General features: G+C 37.2%; 1 protein-coding gene across 2 annotated transcripts in view; it reads left to right on the forward strand.

Annotated features, from left to right (window-relative positions):
- LOC150079033 (twitchin-like) overlaps window positions 1-18288 on the forward strand; it is a 2795346-nt gene that overhangs the window by 2672510 nt on the left and 104548 nt on the right. For both annotated transcript variants that reach the window (XM_090382361.1, XM_090382360.1), the window contains one exon: window positions 15894-16071. In XM_090382361.1, the coding sequence (XP_090238487.1) occupies window positions 15894-16071 (178 nt within the window). The remainder of the gene's footprint in view (window positions 1-15893; window positions 16072-18288) is intronic.

Here is an 18288-nt window from a genome sequence, read left to right on the forward strand (position 1 = left end):
TTGGAAACTATGGAAGTTTTATTTGTTTTCTAGTGTCTTTTTTCTCATTTATTTACTTCAAGTTTGTCTGTGCTTAAAATATTAAAATTAGAACACAAAAAGGAAAACAATCCTTCTTTATTTAGTATATATATTAATTACTAACAAACTACTAACTTCTACAACAGCTTGGTCACTGGTGGCACCACTCCTGCCTCCACTTGGCGGGGCCGGTAACCTGGGAGAAGAAACTCACTCTCACAGAGCAAAAAGGAGCTATGATGGATAGCAACAGAAGGAACAATTATCAATCCTTGATCCAGATCCATCAACCAGGGTGATATAAATACGTCCAATGCAAAGAGGCAGAAAAAAGAAGGAACTGAAAACCTGCTCCTCTTTTTCTAATTCTGCACTCCTTGACAGACAACCCACTGAGTAAACTTTCCCCATTTTTAATTCAGAAATGTCTTGAAAATGTGCTTGTCCTTTGTCCCTTCCTCCCTAAAAGAAAACTCTATGCAACAACATAAAACTCTTTCAGTAAATACATCACTGTTCATACTACCAGATAAAACTTCTGTACAGCAGCCAGTAAAGCAAACAAGTTCGGAAGGAGAGAAGCAAAAATCACATATTGATATCATGGATGCTGATGAAAAATCACATGAGGATGATACACTACTTGAAATACATTCAGAGGAAGACACAGACGTCAGCAGACCAATTTTACCTAAAAGGAAAAAAAAAGAATAAACAGGCATAAACAAACAGACACACCAGATAATCCTCAATAATGTATAGAATCATTCATTGGAATTGTTGCAGACTCAGAGCTAACTTAGATGATATTTATGACTTAATTACTGAATATAAGCCTGCTGTTCTTTGTCTACAGGAAACAAACCTGACCCCATCAAATATCTATAAGCATTAAACATCACAAAATGCTTAGAAAAGATAGGAATAACTGTAATATAGCTCATGGAGGGGTAGTGTTGCTAGTCAACTCCAGAACTCCTTTCAGACCTATCCCTCTGCAAATAACTTTAGAAGCAATTGTTGCCCGAATTATGGTGGAGATGGCAATAATAGTTGTTTCCTTATACCTTTCACCTAATCATTCATACGTTTCAGCCAATTTGGATAATTTAATTACTCTATGGATAGCAAAATATGGTTTGTTCAGTTTTTTTTTTTTTTGGCTGATGCTATATAAGGTTGCTTTTTTGCAACATATGCCTCTCTACTAATGCTAATTCAGATGATTTTCTGTGAATGTAGTTTTAATAACTTCTCTTGACTCTTCTCATTCAGGTTTCTCTCAGATCTACCCTATCATAGGTGATGGCCAAATTCTTGGAATTTTTTACATTTCTGAAATAAATGCAACTATATGACCGCTTCTGACTGTTCACAACCATTCCTGCAGCAATTATTATATGTAGACTTCACTACCTTTATAGGCACAGTATGGCAAGTAGCTTTTGCATCAGAAACTCTCATAACTTAAAAATAGCTAATTAGCTATTTTTTACACTTACATTTACACTTGTGTGGGAAAAAGAGCAAATATAATGTATGAGTCTGAGGGAACAGAACTGTTTAGAGAAATAGGTTGTATACGTTACTCTCCAAATGACCTTTGGTCTCGCTGTTGTTATGTTTATAGACTGTTCTTTTTACAGAGACAACAGTGACTAGGGTGTTATTTCTAGAAATGGTGCAAATTTTTCTTGTATACCTGTGTTGAAATAGGACACTAATTTATCAAAAAGTGTTTCTACACATGCTGTCATTATAACTGGGCTGCAAAATTTGTTTTTCTCACATATTTGTTTCTCAGTGCCATATTCTCCAACAGCAGCCCCTCTATTCACAGATTTTAGACCTCAGCAAGTTGCATTTTTTTTTAGGAATTACATCAATTGCCCAGTTTACCCCTTCTGGGCTTAGTCATTATGGGAATAAATAGAAATTTATTATTATTATATGCCACCTTTAATATAAAAACAGAGCTACATGGCTCAATAAATTCTATGTTGTAATGATATATATATAAAATAAAAAAGGATAAGAGATTACTTCAGTCTTTTTCATAGAATGCTTCTAGTCAATGCTCTCCAAATGTAAACGAATAAAATAATTTTATGAATTTTTTCCACCCACGTAGTCATGAATGATATGATGCATCCCAGGTTTGAAAGCTGAGAGCCCCAACCCGACCAAAAAACACAACAAACCAACCCAACGAAACTATAAGTGCAAGAGGACATTGTATCAAAATAATTTAAATAGAAGAATTGATTATGGTAATAAATAAAATCACAACTCTAAAATTTAAATGAACGATATTTTTCTTCCTATGATAATTAATAATTAAAGTCACGATAATGAAATTTGAATGAACACATTAAATAAAATTTTACGGTACTTTCCTTCCTTAACCAGACCATGCTTTTCAACTAATCGTCTTGTTCACAGGTCAGAAATAACGTGGTGTGTGTGTGTGTGTGTTAAGCTAATAAATGAAGAGATTTGTATTGGCACATGCATAAAAAAGACCAGAAATCTGAAATTAGGTAAAGACGGCAGACATTGATAGAATTTGCATGTAACTTCATTTCAACGGTTTCAGCAATTAATAATTTTATGTAATTGTGTTGTTTGTTTGTTTAGAATTTTCATTTCATTAAATAGGAATGAATGACTTTCATTGATGGCATGAAAAGCCAATTCCAATGTGGTTGCGGGGGGACCGAAGCAGTGTGTTGTTTCAGGCATAAATCTAGGGTACATCGAGGCATAAATCTAGGGAGCCTTGATACGATGAATTGCACTGACTACAAGAAATATTATAAATAAGATCATTTACTTGTGCCGAGAAAGAAGGAAGAACTGTATTATTTCTCAGTATGTAGATAAATGGGCCTGTTGTATGAGATTCCATATTAGATATAGATAAATTCTGTATGATCCAGTAAAGTTTTAATAATAAACGATAAATGACATGTAGCTTTCAGGGTTAAATGGATCCCTTCTTCAGCAAAATTCTAATGCGATAAAGACATTAGAGACAGATTTAACAGATACAAATTTGTGCTTGCAATGATACGTGCATGAGATTAAACATTCAACTACAGTGGTGCCTCACAATTCGACTGTATTCTGTTGCCAAATTAGAGTCGAATTGCGGGTCAATATTTTCCATATAAGTTTATGGCAAATTGATTAATTCATTGTCGGAGAGAAATACACAATATTATTGACTTTACTATATTCTACCATATAACAAACGAAATTACAAAATACATAATGAGTACATATATTTCACTGAGCCTTAGATGTTGGAAGGATGTTTTATTTATCTTGTTCTACCCCTTCTCTTCTCCTCTTGGTTTGAATGGGGATGAGGAATTGATCAAGGGTGGACTGTCTCTCCCTCTTTTTCAAGATAGCCTTGAAGTGATGCATAGTAGTGTTGTTAAACAAGTCTGTCATTCTAGTTACAACAGCAGTGTTGAGGTGCCATTTTAAACAAGCAGACTTCTCAACTTCTCAAGCAGACTTTTAAACAAGCACCTTCTCCCAATGGAATAAAATTTATTTAATGGCAGCTGTTGGCATTGGCCCTTTTTCCCTGTCTTCTTCTTCTTCATGTGAAATTTCCTTTTCTCTCTCTTTTGCTTCCTGTTTGCTGAGTGTTTTGCGTTCTTCCACGGTTGGTTCATCATCGTGATCCTCCACAAGCTCTTCCACATCAGCCTCATCAACTTCTCCTATGTCGTGGTTCTCCGCCATTGAAATGATTTCTTGCATGGCCGCAGCTGCTTCTGATTCTTCAGCGGCTTGGACTGCACTGTTGTCATCCAAAAAAAAGGAAGGGACGAGTTTCTTCCATGATGCACGAAGGGTCCTCTGTGTCACTCCCTCCCAGGCAGTTTTAATAAAGGAAATGGCGTGAAGAATATTGAACTCAGTCTTCCAGAACTCCTTCAGTGTCTTATCAGAAGAATGAGTCACGTCGAAAAGCTGTGAAAACAAAGCCTTGGTGTAAAGTTTTTTTTAAAACAGGCAATTACGTCTTGATCCATGGGTTGGATCAGTGATGTGGTGTTTGGAGGCAAAAACTGGACTTTGATGAAATCAAAGTCAATTTCAAGAATGTTCACCAAGTCTTGGGGGTGGGCACTGGTATTGTCAAGAATCAGCAGTGCTTTCAAAGGTAAATTGTTGTCAATGAGGAATTTTTTTACTCTCGGGGCAAACTCCTCAAAAATCCAATCTTTGAAGACTTTCTGGTCTACCCAGGCTTTTGCATTGGATCTCCACATCACTGACAGTTTGGACTTGATTTTCTTCCCAAAGCACCGAGAATTTTTAGAGTGGTAAATGAGAAGTGGCTTTACTTTAAAGTCTCCGCTTGTATTTGCTGCCAATAACAAGGTAAGCCTATCTTTCATAGGCTTATGTCCTGGGAGTGTCACTTCTTCTTCTTGCGTGATGTATGTTCAATTTGGTAAGCACTTCCAAAATAACCCAGTTTCATCCCCGTTAAAAATTTGCTGCGGCAAGTAGCCTTCCTTCATGATTAAATCTTCAAATTTTTTCACAAACTCTTCTGCAGCCTTTTTATCTGCACTAGCTGCTTCCCCATGTCTGAGAACACTATGGATACCTGTTCTACCTTTGAATCTGTGAAACCACCCACGACTTGCATTGAATTCATCAGTTTGATCTGAGATACGTCCTGGAATTTTCTTCTGCAATTCTTCAAAAATTAACCTAGCCTTCTTACAGATCATTGCCTGAGTTACTGGATCTCCTTTCATATATCTTTCTCTAATCCAAGTAAGAAGCAGCTTTTCCATTTCTTCATTGATTAAAGATCTGTTTCTGTCAGAAATTTTCATTGCTCCAGCAAACACCCTAGCACCTATAATCTTGTCTCTTTGTTGCCAAAAAGTTGCCACAGTTGACCTAGGGACGCCATACTCTTGAGCTACATCTGTAATTGTTCTACCTTTCTGCATTTCATCTATAATTTCTTTCTTTTCTATGCTCAACCAAGTGTGTTTCTTTCCTGAATTATTCCGCTGTTCACTTCTCTTTGGACCCATTATCAAATTTCACTCAAAAAATAAATAACTGCCAAAGCACAAAATTTTTTACTTTATGAGAAATGCAGAATTATAAATTAGCACAAACAACTCGAGCAAACATGAACTCAGACTACGATTATTAATGAGATAATGTTGTCTCATAACTGAGGAAGAACTGACGGCATACCTGTAGCTATCTTTGAGGGCGGCTAACGTAGCTGAATGATTGTAGGATCTATTCCCGCTTTATCTGTCATTGGTTAAATGTTACTCCCGCTCTTTAATACCACTGGTTAAAATGTATGAAGCAACCGTTACTATTTAGTAATATTAAATGCAGCTACGTAGTCCAGCAAAGAATTCTATCATGCAATATCATGTAGCGTTTGCGCCGGCCCGCGAAATCCGACTGTCGAATTGCGAGGCACCACTGTACTAGGATGCTGCTCATTGTTGTTGCACAGACGTGTGTGGTTTTGCTGCCAGCATTTATCCAGTTTCAAGATAGTTGCCTCTAAGATAGTGTGTAGCCATATCTTGTGCCCTTGCAGCGATTCATAGTTCATGAATTGCATGAGATGTTAAGCAACTCTAGCCAGAGGCGGTGGTGAGAGTGTTGGGATTGGTCAATCACTTCGTAGTCATGCTTGGGAGTAAGGTCGTGGTGGGTTGACCAGAAATGTTCTGCAATTGCAGTTTGGTCAGTCTCACCAAGGAGGACTGACCTGTTGTGCTCTGCAAGGCAGTCTTGAAGGCATCTCAAGTTCTCCCCTATGTAGCAGCTGCCACAATCTTTGCAAGTTATGCGGTATACCACACCGCTGTGCAAAAGAGGGGCGATCAGTCTTCATGTTAGAAACCAGAGAACGCATGCTTCTACCAGGCGGCCCTAGGTGCCAACCAATTACTGTGCATTTCAAAAAGCATTATATCCAAAGAGCCTTGAATAGATTATATTTTGTTCCAACTACCATTTTTTTTTTTTTTTTTTATAAATTACTGTAACACTTTCGCACTACAAGAAGTAGGCAAAGGCCCAGAAAGGAAGGCCACCTTTCTGTTTCTAACAGTACTAACCAAATAACTCAGCTGCTTGGTCACCCAGTGGCACTGTTCCTGCCTCCCCGTGGCGGGGCCAGAAACCTGGGTGGTAAAATCCCCAGGGCCAAATGGAGCAAAACATGGAATGTGACAATTTCTCCCCAATTAAGACTGCAAATCCGAATCATGTGGATTTGCATCAACCTGATATTGATTCCTCTAATCCAAAGAGACTGAGGACGGATGCTCCTCGAATTGAACACCCAAGTTTTCTGATTCTACATTCACTAACAAACCAGCCCTTAGGCAATATATCGTTATTTCTCATTCAAAAATGTCTTGAGAACCTAGCTGGTTCCTCAAAAATGGTGAGACGACTAAAATCTGGCGACCTGCTTGTAGAGACCACCAGCTCTAAACACTCTGAATCTCTACTCAGACTCAAATCATTTGGTGGAGTTCTAGTCAAGGTGTCCTCACATACCACACTTAATACATCCAAAGGCGTAATTTCAGAATGGGACCTAATGAATGTCTCAGAGGAAGAAATTGTTCAGGAACTGCAGGATCAGAAAGTCACACAGGCCAAAAGAATTACAATGAAAAAAGATGGTGAGCTAATTCTGACTCGGGGCATCACACTAACATTCAGATCACCCAACCTACCTTCATCAGTGAAAGTAGGGTATTTGCATTGTCGCATTTGCCCATATAATCCAAACCCAATACGATGTTGTGAGTGTCAGAAATTTGGACACTCGCAAACAGTCTGTCGAGGTGACTAAGTATGTCCAAACTGTGGATCGAAAAAGCATACCCAAGCTGACTGTAATGCCCAGTCTTCGCTTTGTCCCAACTGTAAAGGCAACCACCCAGCCTTCTCCAAAAATTGTGAACAGTGGAAATACGAGAAAAAAATCCAGAAATGCAAAATAGAAAAGAAAAGAAAGTCTCGTTCCCAGAAGCATGAAAGCAATTGCAACTACATATGCCGAAGCCTCTAAAAAATTTCATTCAGTATCAATCCAAACTGATACATCAATTCCACCAAACATCTCCATTTCTGAATGGGCTCAATCCTTGCTCTCTTCTGTATCACAATCATCAAAGCAACATATTTCAAGCAGGGCTAACAACACACCAGCCACCATACCACCTGCTGCCCATGCAGCTCCTGTAAGACCTGTTCAAACAGAGATGCCAGATCCCATTAGCAAACAACCAGTTCACTTCATCCTTATGGATACCAATGAAATTCCCAGTCATAATGAAACAGAAACCATTCTGGAGATCCATCCAGAGGATGAAATAGACACGAGACCAATTTTCCCAAAAAGAGTTTAAATTAAAACTGACCACGTCGAACAGGCTTTAAAAAAACAGACAGTCTCAGCTCCTTCATCTATATCTAAACAATGAACAATGTAGTCCAATGGCTTTCATCGCAATATTGATGACATCCAGGAAATAATTAAGCATCATAATCCAGTTGGAATCTGTTTCCAGGAGACATATTTACTCCTAAGGTATCTCTCTCGATCAAAAATTATACTCTTTTCAGAGAAGATAGACCAGTTACAAATAAAGCTCACGGTGGGGTTGCTATTCTCATAGATTCACAAGTCCCTTGCAGACGTACTCCTTTGCAAACCTCTATTGAAGCTGCTGCTATGAGAAATAGCAATTGGAGTCACTATAACACTTGTTTCTATTTATCTGCTGCCCACTCAGCCTTGCACTATTCATGAACTTGAAGATTTATTTCTGCAGTTGCCAATCCCTTTCTGTTTATTGGGCAACCTCAGTGGACACCAACCATTGTGGGGCTCTCTAAATGAAGATAGATGGGGACAACTTATTGAAATGCTCATTGACAGGCAGAATTTAACCATCCTAAATACTGGTTCACCAACTTACATCCATCTCCCAACAGGAACAGTCTCTTCAATAGATCTGTCTATCTGCTCTCCAGTCCTCTTTCCTTGTATTGAGTGCACAGCTCTTGATGATCCACTCAACAGTGACCAATATCCACTAATCTGTAAAATTCAAACTTCACATGCTGCAACTTCAGAAAACTGCATGAAATGGAAATTTTCCAAGGCTGATTGAGCAAAGTACACTTATCATATATCCTTTGATAATCAGATCATTGAATCTCATCCAATTCACATAGTCACCAACCATATAACTAAACAAATCCTAGCAGCTGCATGTATTGCCATCCCACAGTCACACTCCCATAGATCCATAAATTATTGGTGGAATGAGGATTGTAAGAGTGCCAAAAAAGAAAAAAAACTTGAGCTTGGAATATATTATGCAAACATCCTACTACAAATAATCTTATAAATTATAAGAAACTCAGAGCCAAGGCTCACCATATAAGGAAGAAAGCAAAAAGAGACTCTTGGGTCTGATTTGCAAATTCAGTTAATAAAAATACATATTATAGAATAATATGGAGAAAAATAAAACAACTAAATGGCAAATTTCCTCCTCTATCCTCCCCAATTTTCAACTGGAATGGACAGGAGCTGTGTACTCCTGCAGAAATTGCATGTGCTTTAGGCTCTGTATTCTCACAGTTGTCCGCATTGACCGCATAACGACCAATCATTTCAGAAGATTTAAGCTTCAGCTGAAAAATCTCGATTGAACTTCAAAACCAAATCATGTCTATCGGCCACTTATTATGATTGAACCCCAAGAAGCTATATATATACCTCAAAGAACAGTGCTGCTGGTCCAGACGGAGTATATTATATAATGCTTAAACACATAGATAACAAAACATTATCCTTGCTGCTGACTTTCTACAATCGTATTTTCACTGAACAGTCATTCCCCACATGCTGGCATCATTCCTACGTACTGGCAATTCCCAAAATAGGGAAAGATCACTCTATCCCTCACAACTATAGACCTATTTCTCTTACCAGCTGCTTGAGTAAAACCCTGGAAAAAATGATACACTGCCGACTGACCTGGTATCTTTTGATAGCCAATTTGGTTTCAGAAAAAATCGATCATCTCTGGATATCATGGTCAAAGCTGAAACGAACATCAGGAATGTGTTTATCCGAAACGAGCATCTCGTTATGATATGCCTTGACACCACTTGGCGTTTTGGCATCTTGAAAGATCTTCATTCCCTTGACCTGAGAGGCCACTTACCATATTTCATACAAAACTTCTTTCAGCATAGAACTTTTCAAGTCTGCTATCGGCAAATCCTCTCGCAAATCTATATACAAGGAGTTCCACAAGACTCATTCTACCTTATTTGCAATAAGAATAAATAATATAACCAAATGTATACTCAACCCTGTAAATTCATATCTCTATGCCGATGACCTGACTGTTTCCTGCAGTTCACAGAATATGAACTTCATTGAAAGGCAACTACAAATCTCACTCAACAATATTGAGCTGTGGAGGTTGCAGAATGGATACCGACCATCCCATTTGAAATCTAGTGTCATTCATTTTTTTAACAAACGAAAGATGCATCCTGACCCAGAGTTTCACTTAACGAATCATCCTATATCAGTCATGAAAAGTATACGCCTCCTCGGCCTGATTTTTGATAGTAAACTTAATTTCTCAGAACATGTCAAATATCTGTGGACTACTTACCAGAAAAAAATGAATATACTCAGAGTTTTTTCTTCGACAACATGGGGTGCAGACCGCTATACCCTGCTTCAATAGTATAGAACTCTAATTAGGTCTAGTCTTGATTATGGTGCCCCAGTGTATGACTCTGCCAGGGAGAGTGTGCTAACACGCCTTGCACCTATTCAACATTCTGCCCTCAGGATTGCCACAGGAGCACACAGAACATCACCAGTACAAAGTCTTTATATTGAAGCCCATGAAGTTCCACTCTGTCTCAGAAGAAAGGTATTACTTCTGAATTATGCAGCTAAAAATTCAAAGCATGCTACCCATCCCATTTGGCCTATACTTAGTGATACACAGTTTAAAATGTTCTATAGAAATAAACCCAGCGCAGTTCAGCCTACTGGTATCAGATTACAGGTACTATCAGAAACTTGGAATGTACACCTCGAAAAAGTCCTCCAAGATGCAAACTGTTCAGTCCTCCCATGGTCCTATATTAAACCATCCTACAACAATTACTTCCTAAACTGGGGAAAACATTCCCTTGCAAATATCATTATACAACAACTCCATTCTGCTCACACAGAGAATTATTCTCTTTTTACAAAAATATATACTGATGGAACAAAGTCTGATAGTGGAGTAGGTGCTGCAGTAGTTTCCCCTTTTAACACCATCTCTGTATCACTTCCCACCGAATGTAGCAGTTATACAGCTGAGTTATTTGCCATCAAGCTTGCCCTAGAAAATATTCTCCATCTGTCCATCAAAAAGAGTATAATATATACAGACTCACAGAGTACACTTATAGCCTTACAAAACACCACCTCACCAAAGAAGCCTTTAATAAAAACTATAAGATGTATGTTGATACATACTCAGGAACGCCAGCTAGTAGTCATCTTTTGCTGGATCCCCGGCCACACTGGGATATCTGGAAATGAATGTGCAGACTATGCCGCCAACATACTTCTAATTCAGATTCATCATGTTCTCTCATTCTGTATGTTGACTATAAATCTAATATACAAAGAATATGTAAGAAACAATGAACACTTATATGGCAAACTAAAACAGATAATAAGCTCTTTTAAATGAAACCAGATCCACAGTAATGGGCCTCTTGCTTCTGGGAAAACAGAAAGGAAGAAGTAATCCTAGCCAGAGCAAGAATTGGTCACAGTCACATTATTCACCTATTTCTCCTCTCAGGCAATGATCCTCCTCAGTGTACACACTGCAATTCTCAACTCACATTCTTGTTGAATGCACCTTATTCTCGCATGCCTGGAAACTCGTATTCAGTTCTCTTCCTACTCTTAAAGAATCTTTGAAGCTCTTTCATATCATAGGTAATGATGCCAACCCCACAGGATTTTTCTCATTTATCAAATGGATAAACTTATATGATCCTTTCTGACTGTTCGCAAAACAGTCATCATGAGCATCTTCTACATCACTGATAGACAAGATATGGAATAACAATAACAATCTACCGGGTAGTTGCACACATTTAATGCGGTATTCCTGGAGGATTTTTGAAATCTGGCCTGACATGCCCGGATAGTAGGGAATGTAGGTGGTAGGTATATTGTCATGCATTGATGACGGTCTCGGGTGTATCGAGAGCTCCTGCGCTTGCAATAAGCACTTGTCCAATATGTGGGTTGGATAGCTACAATTCACCAAGTCCGTTCTCACTCTGGAAAGCTCAGATGAAGCTAGGCATACTAAGACGCCTCAAGGACGCCCTGCAGAGCACAACAGGTCAATCCACCTTGTCGAGACTAACCAATCTGCAATCGCGGAACATTTCTGGTCAACCCACCTTAATCCCAAGCGTGACTACGAAGTGATTGACCGATCCCAACACTTTCGCCACCGCCTCTGGCTAGAATCGCTTAACATCTCATGCTATTGAAGAACTATGAATCGCTGCAAGGGCACAAGATAGGGCTATAACCTATCTTAGAGGCAACTATCTTGAAACTGGATAAATGCTGGCAGCAAATCCACATATGTCAGTGCAACAACAGTGAGCAGCATCCTAGTAGTTGAATGTTTAATCTCGTGCACGCATCGCTGCACGCACAACTCTGTATCTGTTAAATTTGTCTCTAACGTCTTTATCGCGTTAGAATTTTGCTGAAGGGGTCCATTTAACTACATGTCATCGTTTCGTTTATTATTAAAACTTTACTAGATCATACAGAATTTGTCTATTTCTCAGTATATTATGGACTTTCTACATAGGTCTGGCTACAATTTTAAATTCAGTATCTTTAAAGAGTTCATTAAGTTGTTAATACTCTTGTTCAATGTACGGGATGGAATTAAAGTATTTTTTATTGGTTGTATTGATTGGTGTTGTATTTTTTGATCTATTTTTAGCTTGTAGTTTGATTTCATTGATAATGGAGAGTGGATAACCTCTATTTATATGACCTGTTGGTCAGTATAACAATTTCTAAGCCTAAGGTGGGTTCAGAAGTAGAATATTTGTAAGTGTTAACTGGTTAAATATGATGGATCTTTTGTAAGCAAATGAATAATAAGTACTGTAGTGAAGCAACATATCAGTATTGATGGGTTTTCAGTAAATATTAACTGTATTTTATGCATATCTCCTGTAAGGGTGAAATTAAAAAATTTAGAGATTTTGTTTCTTTGTGGTCTTCTCCAGTGTAATATGCAATCTCATATGAATGTTGTTAAATGTCTGTATAATATCCTAAGTAGTGCAATAATCAGTTATAATGAGTATCAGCAAGGTATCTCCCATAGATCATACAGAATTTGTATGATCTATGGGATCTTTGAGATAACAGAGGAGGAGAAAAAGCAGTATGTACTGGAACTTAAGAACAAGTTTGAGCTTCTGCAGACTGCTCAGGACCAAGATATCGACGAGGAATATTACAACTTTCTGAAAGTGATAAAGCCCAAGAAACCTATAGGGAAACAGAAATCCAAAGAAGAAAAAAATTAGTCAAGAAACACTTGTCATGATGAACCGAAGACGACAAATGAAGAGCAAGAAAAACACTGACAGGGAGAAAATTGAGTATACTGAGTTATGCAAAGCCATTAGAAAGAGACTCAGAGAGGACATAAGAAGATTTAACACAAGAAAAGTAGAACAATCATTAAGGGAAAACAAAGGATTTAAATCAGCAGCCATGAGCAGTAATACAGAAAGACAAATGATACTGAAACTGAAGAATAGCGATGGTGTACTTATAAACAGCAGAGAAGGCATAATTCAAATAGCAGAAGACTACTATAGAGAATTATACAAGGAGCGAGGGAATGATACCAGCAGTGGGGAAGATGGATTGCAAAGTAGCAACACATACAACATACCCGATATTCTTCCTGATGAGGTAGAACATGCATTGAAGAAAATGAAGAATCGGAAAGCCCCGGGGGAAGATGAAGTTACTGTAGAGTTGTTAAAATTGGGAGGAAGAGACATAACACAAAAACTGGCAAGGCTCTTCACAAAGTGCATTAGAAAAGGTGTGATGCCTAAGCAGTGGAATAATGCAATCATAGTTTTGCTGCATAAGAAAGGAGATAAATCAGAAATTGGAAATTATAGACCAATTAGCTTGTTATCCCACATCTACAAGTTGTTCACAAGGGTCATTACTAACAGATTAGAAAGAATACTTGATGAGAATCAACCGAAAGAGCAAGCTGGCTTTAGGACAGGATTCTCAACTATGGATCACCTTCACGTAATATCACAGCTAATGGAGAAAGCAAATGAATATAAAACACCATTATGCTTGGCATTTGTGGATTATGAAAAGGCATTTGACTCCATACAGCATAAGGCAATGTTTCGGGCACTGGAAAGAAAAGGCATAGATACCCCACATATTATGATTTTGAAGAAAATATATGAGTGTGCTACCTCCTTTATTAGACTAGACAAAGACAGTAGCAAATTTAAAATCGAGAAAGGAGTTCGACAAGGAGACACAATATCTCCGAAGCTGTTTACTGCTGCCCTTGAGGAAGCTTTCAGAAGATTAGACTGGTCGCAGAAAGGAGTCAATGTGAATGGAGAGTACCTAAACCATTTACGATTTGCAGATGACATTGTGGTCATAAGCCACGATCCCAAAGAATTAGAGGAAAATCTTAATCAGTTATGCACAGTTAGTAAGGATTTTGGACTAAAGATGAATATGGCTAAAACAAAAGTAATGATGAACAAGTATGCCACGGACAGGGAAATAATGATTGAAGGAGCAGTAATTGAAAAGGTGGAGTCATATACTTATCTGGGACAAGTTATTAGCTGTAATAATGATAAATGGCTGGAAGTCAAGAGAAGAATAAATTTTGGATGGATAGCATTCAGGAAATATAGTCACATACTGAAGAGCAATATCCCAGTTTGTCTGAAACGTAAAATAATGAATCAATGTATACTCTCCACCATGACTTATGGAAGTGAAACTTGGGCACTCACCAAAAGAATGGAAGGGAAGCTGAGAACTACACAGCGAAGAATGGAACGAATTATATTGGGAATCAGACTGTTAGATAAGAAGAGAAACACATGGTTTAGGCAGCAAACTCAAGTAAAGGACATTCTTATCAAAACTAAAGAACTAAAATGGTCTTGGGCAGGACACATAGCTCGAAGACATGATGACAGATGGACTAAGAAAATAACAGAATGGTACCCAAGAGGAGCTAGAAGAAAATCTGGAAGACATAGGCGGAGATGGATAGGTGAAATTCATGAGTTTTTGGGTAGTAAATGGATGGCCAGTGCTCAAAACAGAAGGAACTGGAAAGTTGCTGGAGACTCCTTCATCCTGCAGTGGATTGAAAATGGCTGATGATGATGATCTCCCATAGAAGTAATACAGGGGAGGAACGGTGTTAAATATGATGGCTCTTTTGTAAGCAAATGGATGATAACTACTGTAGTCAGTGAGATTCATCATATCAAGGCTCGACTCTATGTACCCTAGATTTACACCTGAAACAACACACTGCTTTGGTCTACACAACTGCATCAGAATTAGCTTTTCCATGCCTTTTCCATGGCAGTGAAAGTCATTTGTTCCTATTTAATGAGGCAAAAATGCTGAACATACAACAGAATTACATAAAATTATTAATCGCTGAAACCCTTGAAATGAAGTTACATGCAAATTCTATCAATGTGTGCCATCCTTACCTAATTTTGGATTTCTGGTCTTTTTTTTTATGCATGCACCAATACAAATAATCTCTTCATTTATTAGCTTATCCTACACACACACACACTTCATGATATTTCCTACATGTGAACAAGACGACTAGTCGAAAAGCTTAGTCTGCTTAAGGAAGGAAAGTACCTTAAAATTTTATTTAATGTGTTCATCCGAATTTCATTATCGTGACTTTACCATAGGAAGAAAAGTGTCGTTCATTTAAATTTTAGAGTTTTGATTTTATTTATTACCATAATCAATTTCTCCATTTTAATTATTTTGACACAATGTCTTCTTACACTCATAGTTTCGTTGGGTTGGAGTGATATGTTTTGGGGTTAGTTGGGCTCTCAGCTTTTGATTCCAGGATGCATTGGATCATTTGTGACTCTGTGGGTGAAAGAATTCATTAAATTATTTTATTCATTTATCTTATTCGTTTACATTTGGAGAGCATTGACTAGAAGCATTCTACGAAAAAGATTGAGGCCACCTTTAATGTAATTCATACTCGAATCTGACAACAGAGTTTCCAACGCTGGAGTGAGTACTGATGAAGACATACTCAAGAAAGTGTGTGACAGAATTTATTTCAGATGGACTATGTGTTATGTTATCTATAGAAATCACATCGAGCACATTTGAAAAAAAAAAAGTGATTGGTCTTTTTTTTTTTTTTTTTTGCAGTAATTCTTTGTTCAGTATATGTAATTAACAAAAAAAATTGCATTATCAAATCATCTGCTAATTCATAGCTGCCTATTAATATCTGCATTTTGCAATTTCTCATAGATTTTCATTTAATGTTTTATGGTATTTATGTTATAATTTAGTTTTCAAATTTTTTCAGCATGTATATGAAATTAATTATTAAAAATTTTGTTAAATTCACTTAACAACTATTTTTTCTTGGCTTTTAATTTAGATTAAATGGTACAAAGATGGAAAAGAAATTAGCAAACATATGTATAATGTTACTCATACGGATGGTGTAATAACATTAGAAATACCAGCCTGTTCAGCAGAAGATGCAGGAAAATATACTTGCCGAGCATTTAATCCATTAGGAGAGGATGAGACAAGTTGCTTTATTCATGTGGAAGGTGTGTATTATCTTATTTCCTTTCATAATAATAAAATTTACATCTCTGTATTTGTTATACTTTTAGAAATTAACCTTTACTAGTTATATATGATGCTATCTGTGGCAGACAGAAGTTTCTGTCTCATAAATTCAGGAAATGTTTTTTGATAATTTTGTTTCTTTTGTTTAACATTTTAATTTGCAGTAAAGAATTTTAAACACCTTGATTATGCAGATTTGTTTATTTTCATATTTATATAGATTCAGTGCTTCCCCAGTTATACTGCAGATTCAGATATAATATGAGTGTCATAACACATTCCCCTCCTCATATTAATCAACCAGCATCAAAATGCATTAACTGACAAATTTTCACATGCAAATTATCACTTTTTGCTTACCACAGTAAGAATAACTTACATAAAAATAATTTTGGTATTTGCATGTTGATTTATTCTTTAATTCACCTTATATTTTATTTTTGTGTTATGTATATGGACATGTATGTGTTTATCTATAATTACAAGTTGCTACAATTACTGATAATCAAGACCATGTAATGGTGACCTGGGTGCATGGTTGATTTTGATAGGAATACCAGATTTGCAGTTAGCAAAAAAGAATTGTAAAAATCTTTACAATCAATCTTTGCATCAAAAATGATTTAAATTTTAATGAAACAGCAATATTATATATATATGTTGTGTATTAAGACAAAGCACAGTGCTTATTAAATAAATATCCACCCATTATCGCCACGAGTGCCAAGCGATTCACAATAAAACAATTTACTGCAAATTAGTGCTTTCTCTTGAAGTGATAAATTGTTTCTTTGTTTAAAGTTATGCTAAAACACAATTAACTAAAAAGCCTTAGCAACAAAATCCAATTTACTAATTTATAGATTCAGAAGAAAGTAACCTTTTTTTTTTCTCTCTTTCTCTGTACATACTTATTCCTAACCCTCTTTACCACTTGGTCACAAGGTGACACTGCTCTTGCTTCCAAAGGGTGGGACCAGTAACCTGGTTAGGGTAAGTTCTCCCATCCAGGACAAAAATCAAGGGAACTAACTGTTTTACAATTCAGAAAGTCTCTGAGTTGTCAGATCCAAACATGAGGAATCTAGTCCTGATGAAATGACACACCCAACTCTTTTAATAATTCACTCCAGCAGCAAATTTAAGGATGCAAAGAAAAACAGAAAAGACTTGATGTCGATGTTTTAGTCTATCCCAGAGAGACAGAGGGAGTTAGTCAGTGCAGTACTCCATTTAGTATATGTAATGCAGACTCTATTGATCATGACAGAGTTACGCAGCAACTCTGCTGTCCCAGTGTAATTGCACATGCATTGCAGAAATGGAAAGAAATTGTCATTCTGACATTCACCAGGAAAATGTGAGTATACACTTTGTATTAATGTTTTATTAAAGTCTGGGTATTTTATTAACATATTTAAAATTGTCTGGAGAGTTTGTTTGTTTTGTGTAGATATTCCACATGCAGGAGAATCTCACAAATAAGTAACATTTTGACCAAGTATGACATTACTAACATTCAGTTGTGCAGCTTCATATTATAAATGCTAACAGAAAAGCCACTCAATAGCTGAAACTTTTCTCTGTTTTTAATAATCTCATTCTCATGAATGAGAATGAGATTATTAAAAACAGAAGGCTGTGTATTTCAGTGCATCTGCTTCATGTATATACAAGGTTGTTAAAATTAAAGTATCCCTATGTAGAAGGCTCTGGAACGAGTACTGAAGTTTGGACAACAGGTACAATAAAGAATGCGCTCACCATTTACTGGGGGAAAAAAATTAGTTACTATATGGCGCTGTGGCAATACAAATCACTTGAACAGAGCTACAATTGTTCAATGTGTCCTCCATTTTGGTCAACAACAGTTTCCATTCGAGAACAGCATTTTCTACAGCAGAACATAACATGTCAACTGGAATAGCTAGCACATGACATCTAATGCTGTCCTTCAGATCTGCCAGAGTTTGACATCCTTCACAATACACCTGGTTCTTCAAAAAACCCCACAACCAGAAGACACATGGGGTCAGATCCAGTGATCGGGGTGGCCAATATGTCTGGAAACAACGGCTGATGACCCATTCGTCTGTAAAGTGTTGCCTTAGCAATCTTTGGACACAGCGGTGGATGTAGGATGGCATACCATCTTGTATAAATATGGTATCCTGAAGGCACCCACATTGTTGCAG

The sequence above is a fragment of the Mastigoproctus giganteus genome, chromosome 10 (genome assembly GCF_048544385.1).
Source record: "Mastigoproctus giganteus isolate SK-2022 chromosome 10, ASM4854438v1, whole genome shotgun sequence".
Classification (NCBI taxonomy): domain Eukaryota; kingdom Metazoa; phylum Arthropoda; class Arachnida; order Uropygi; family Thelyphonidae; genus Mastigoproctus; species Mastigoproctus giganteus.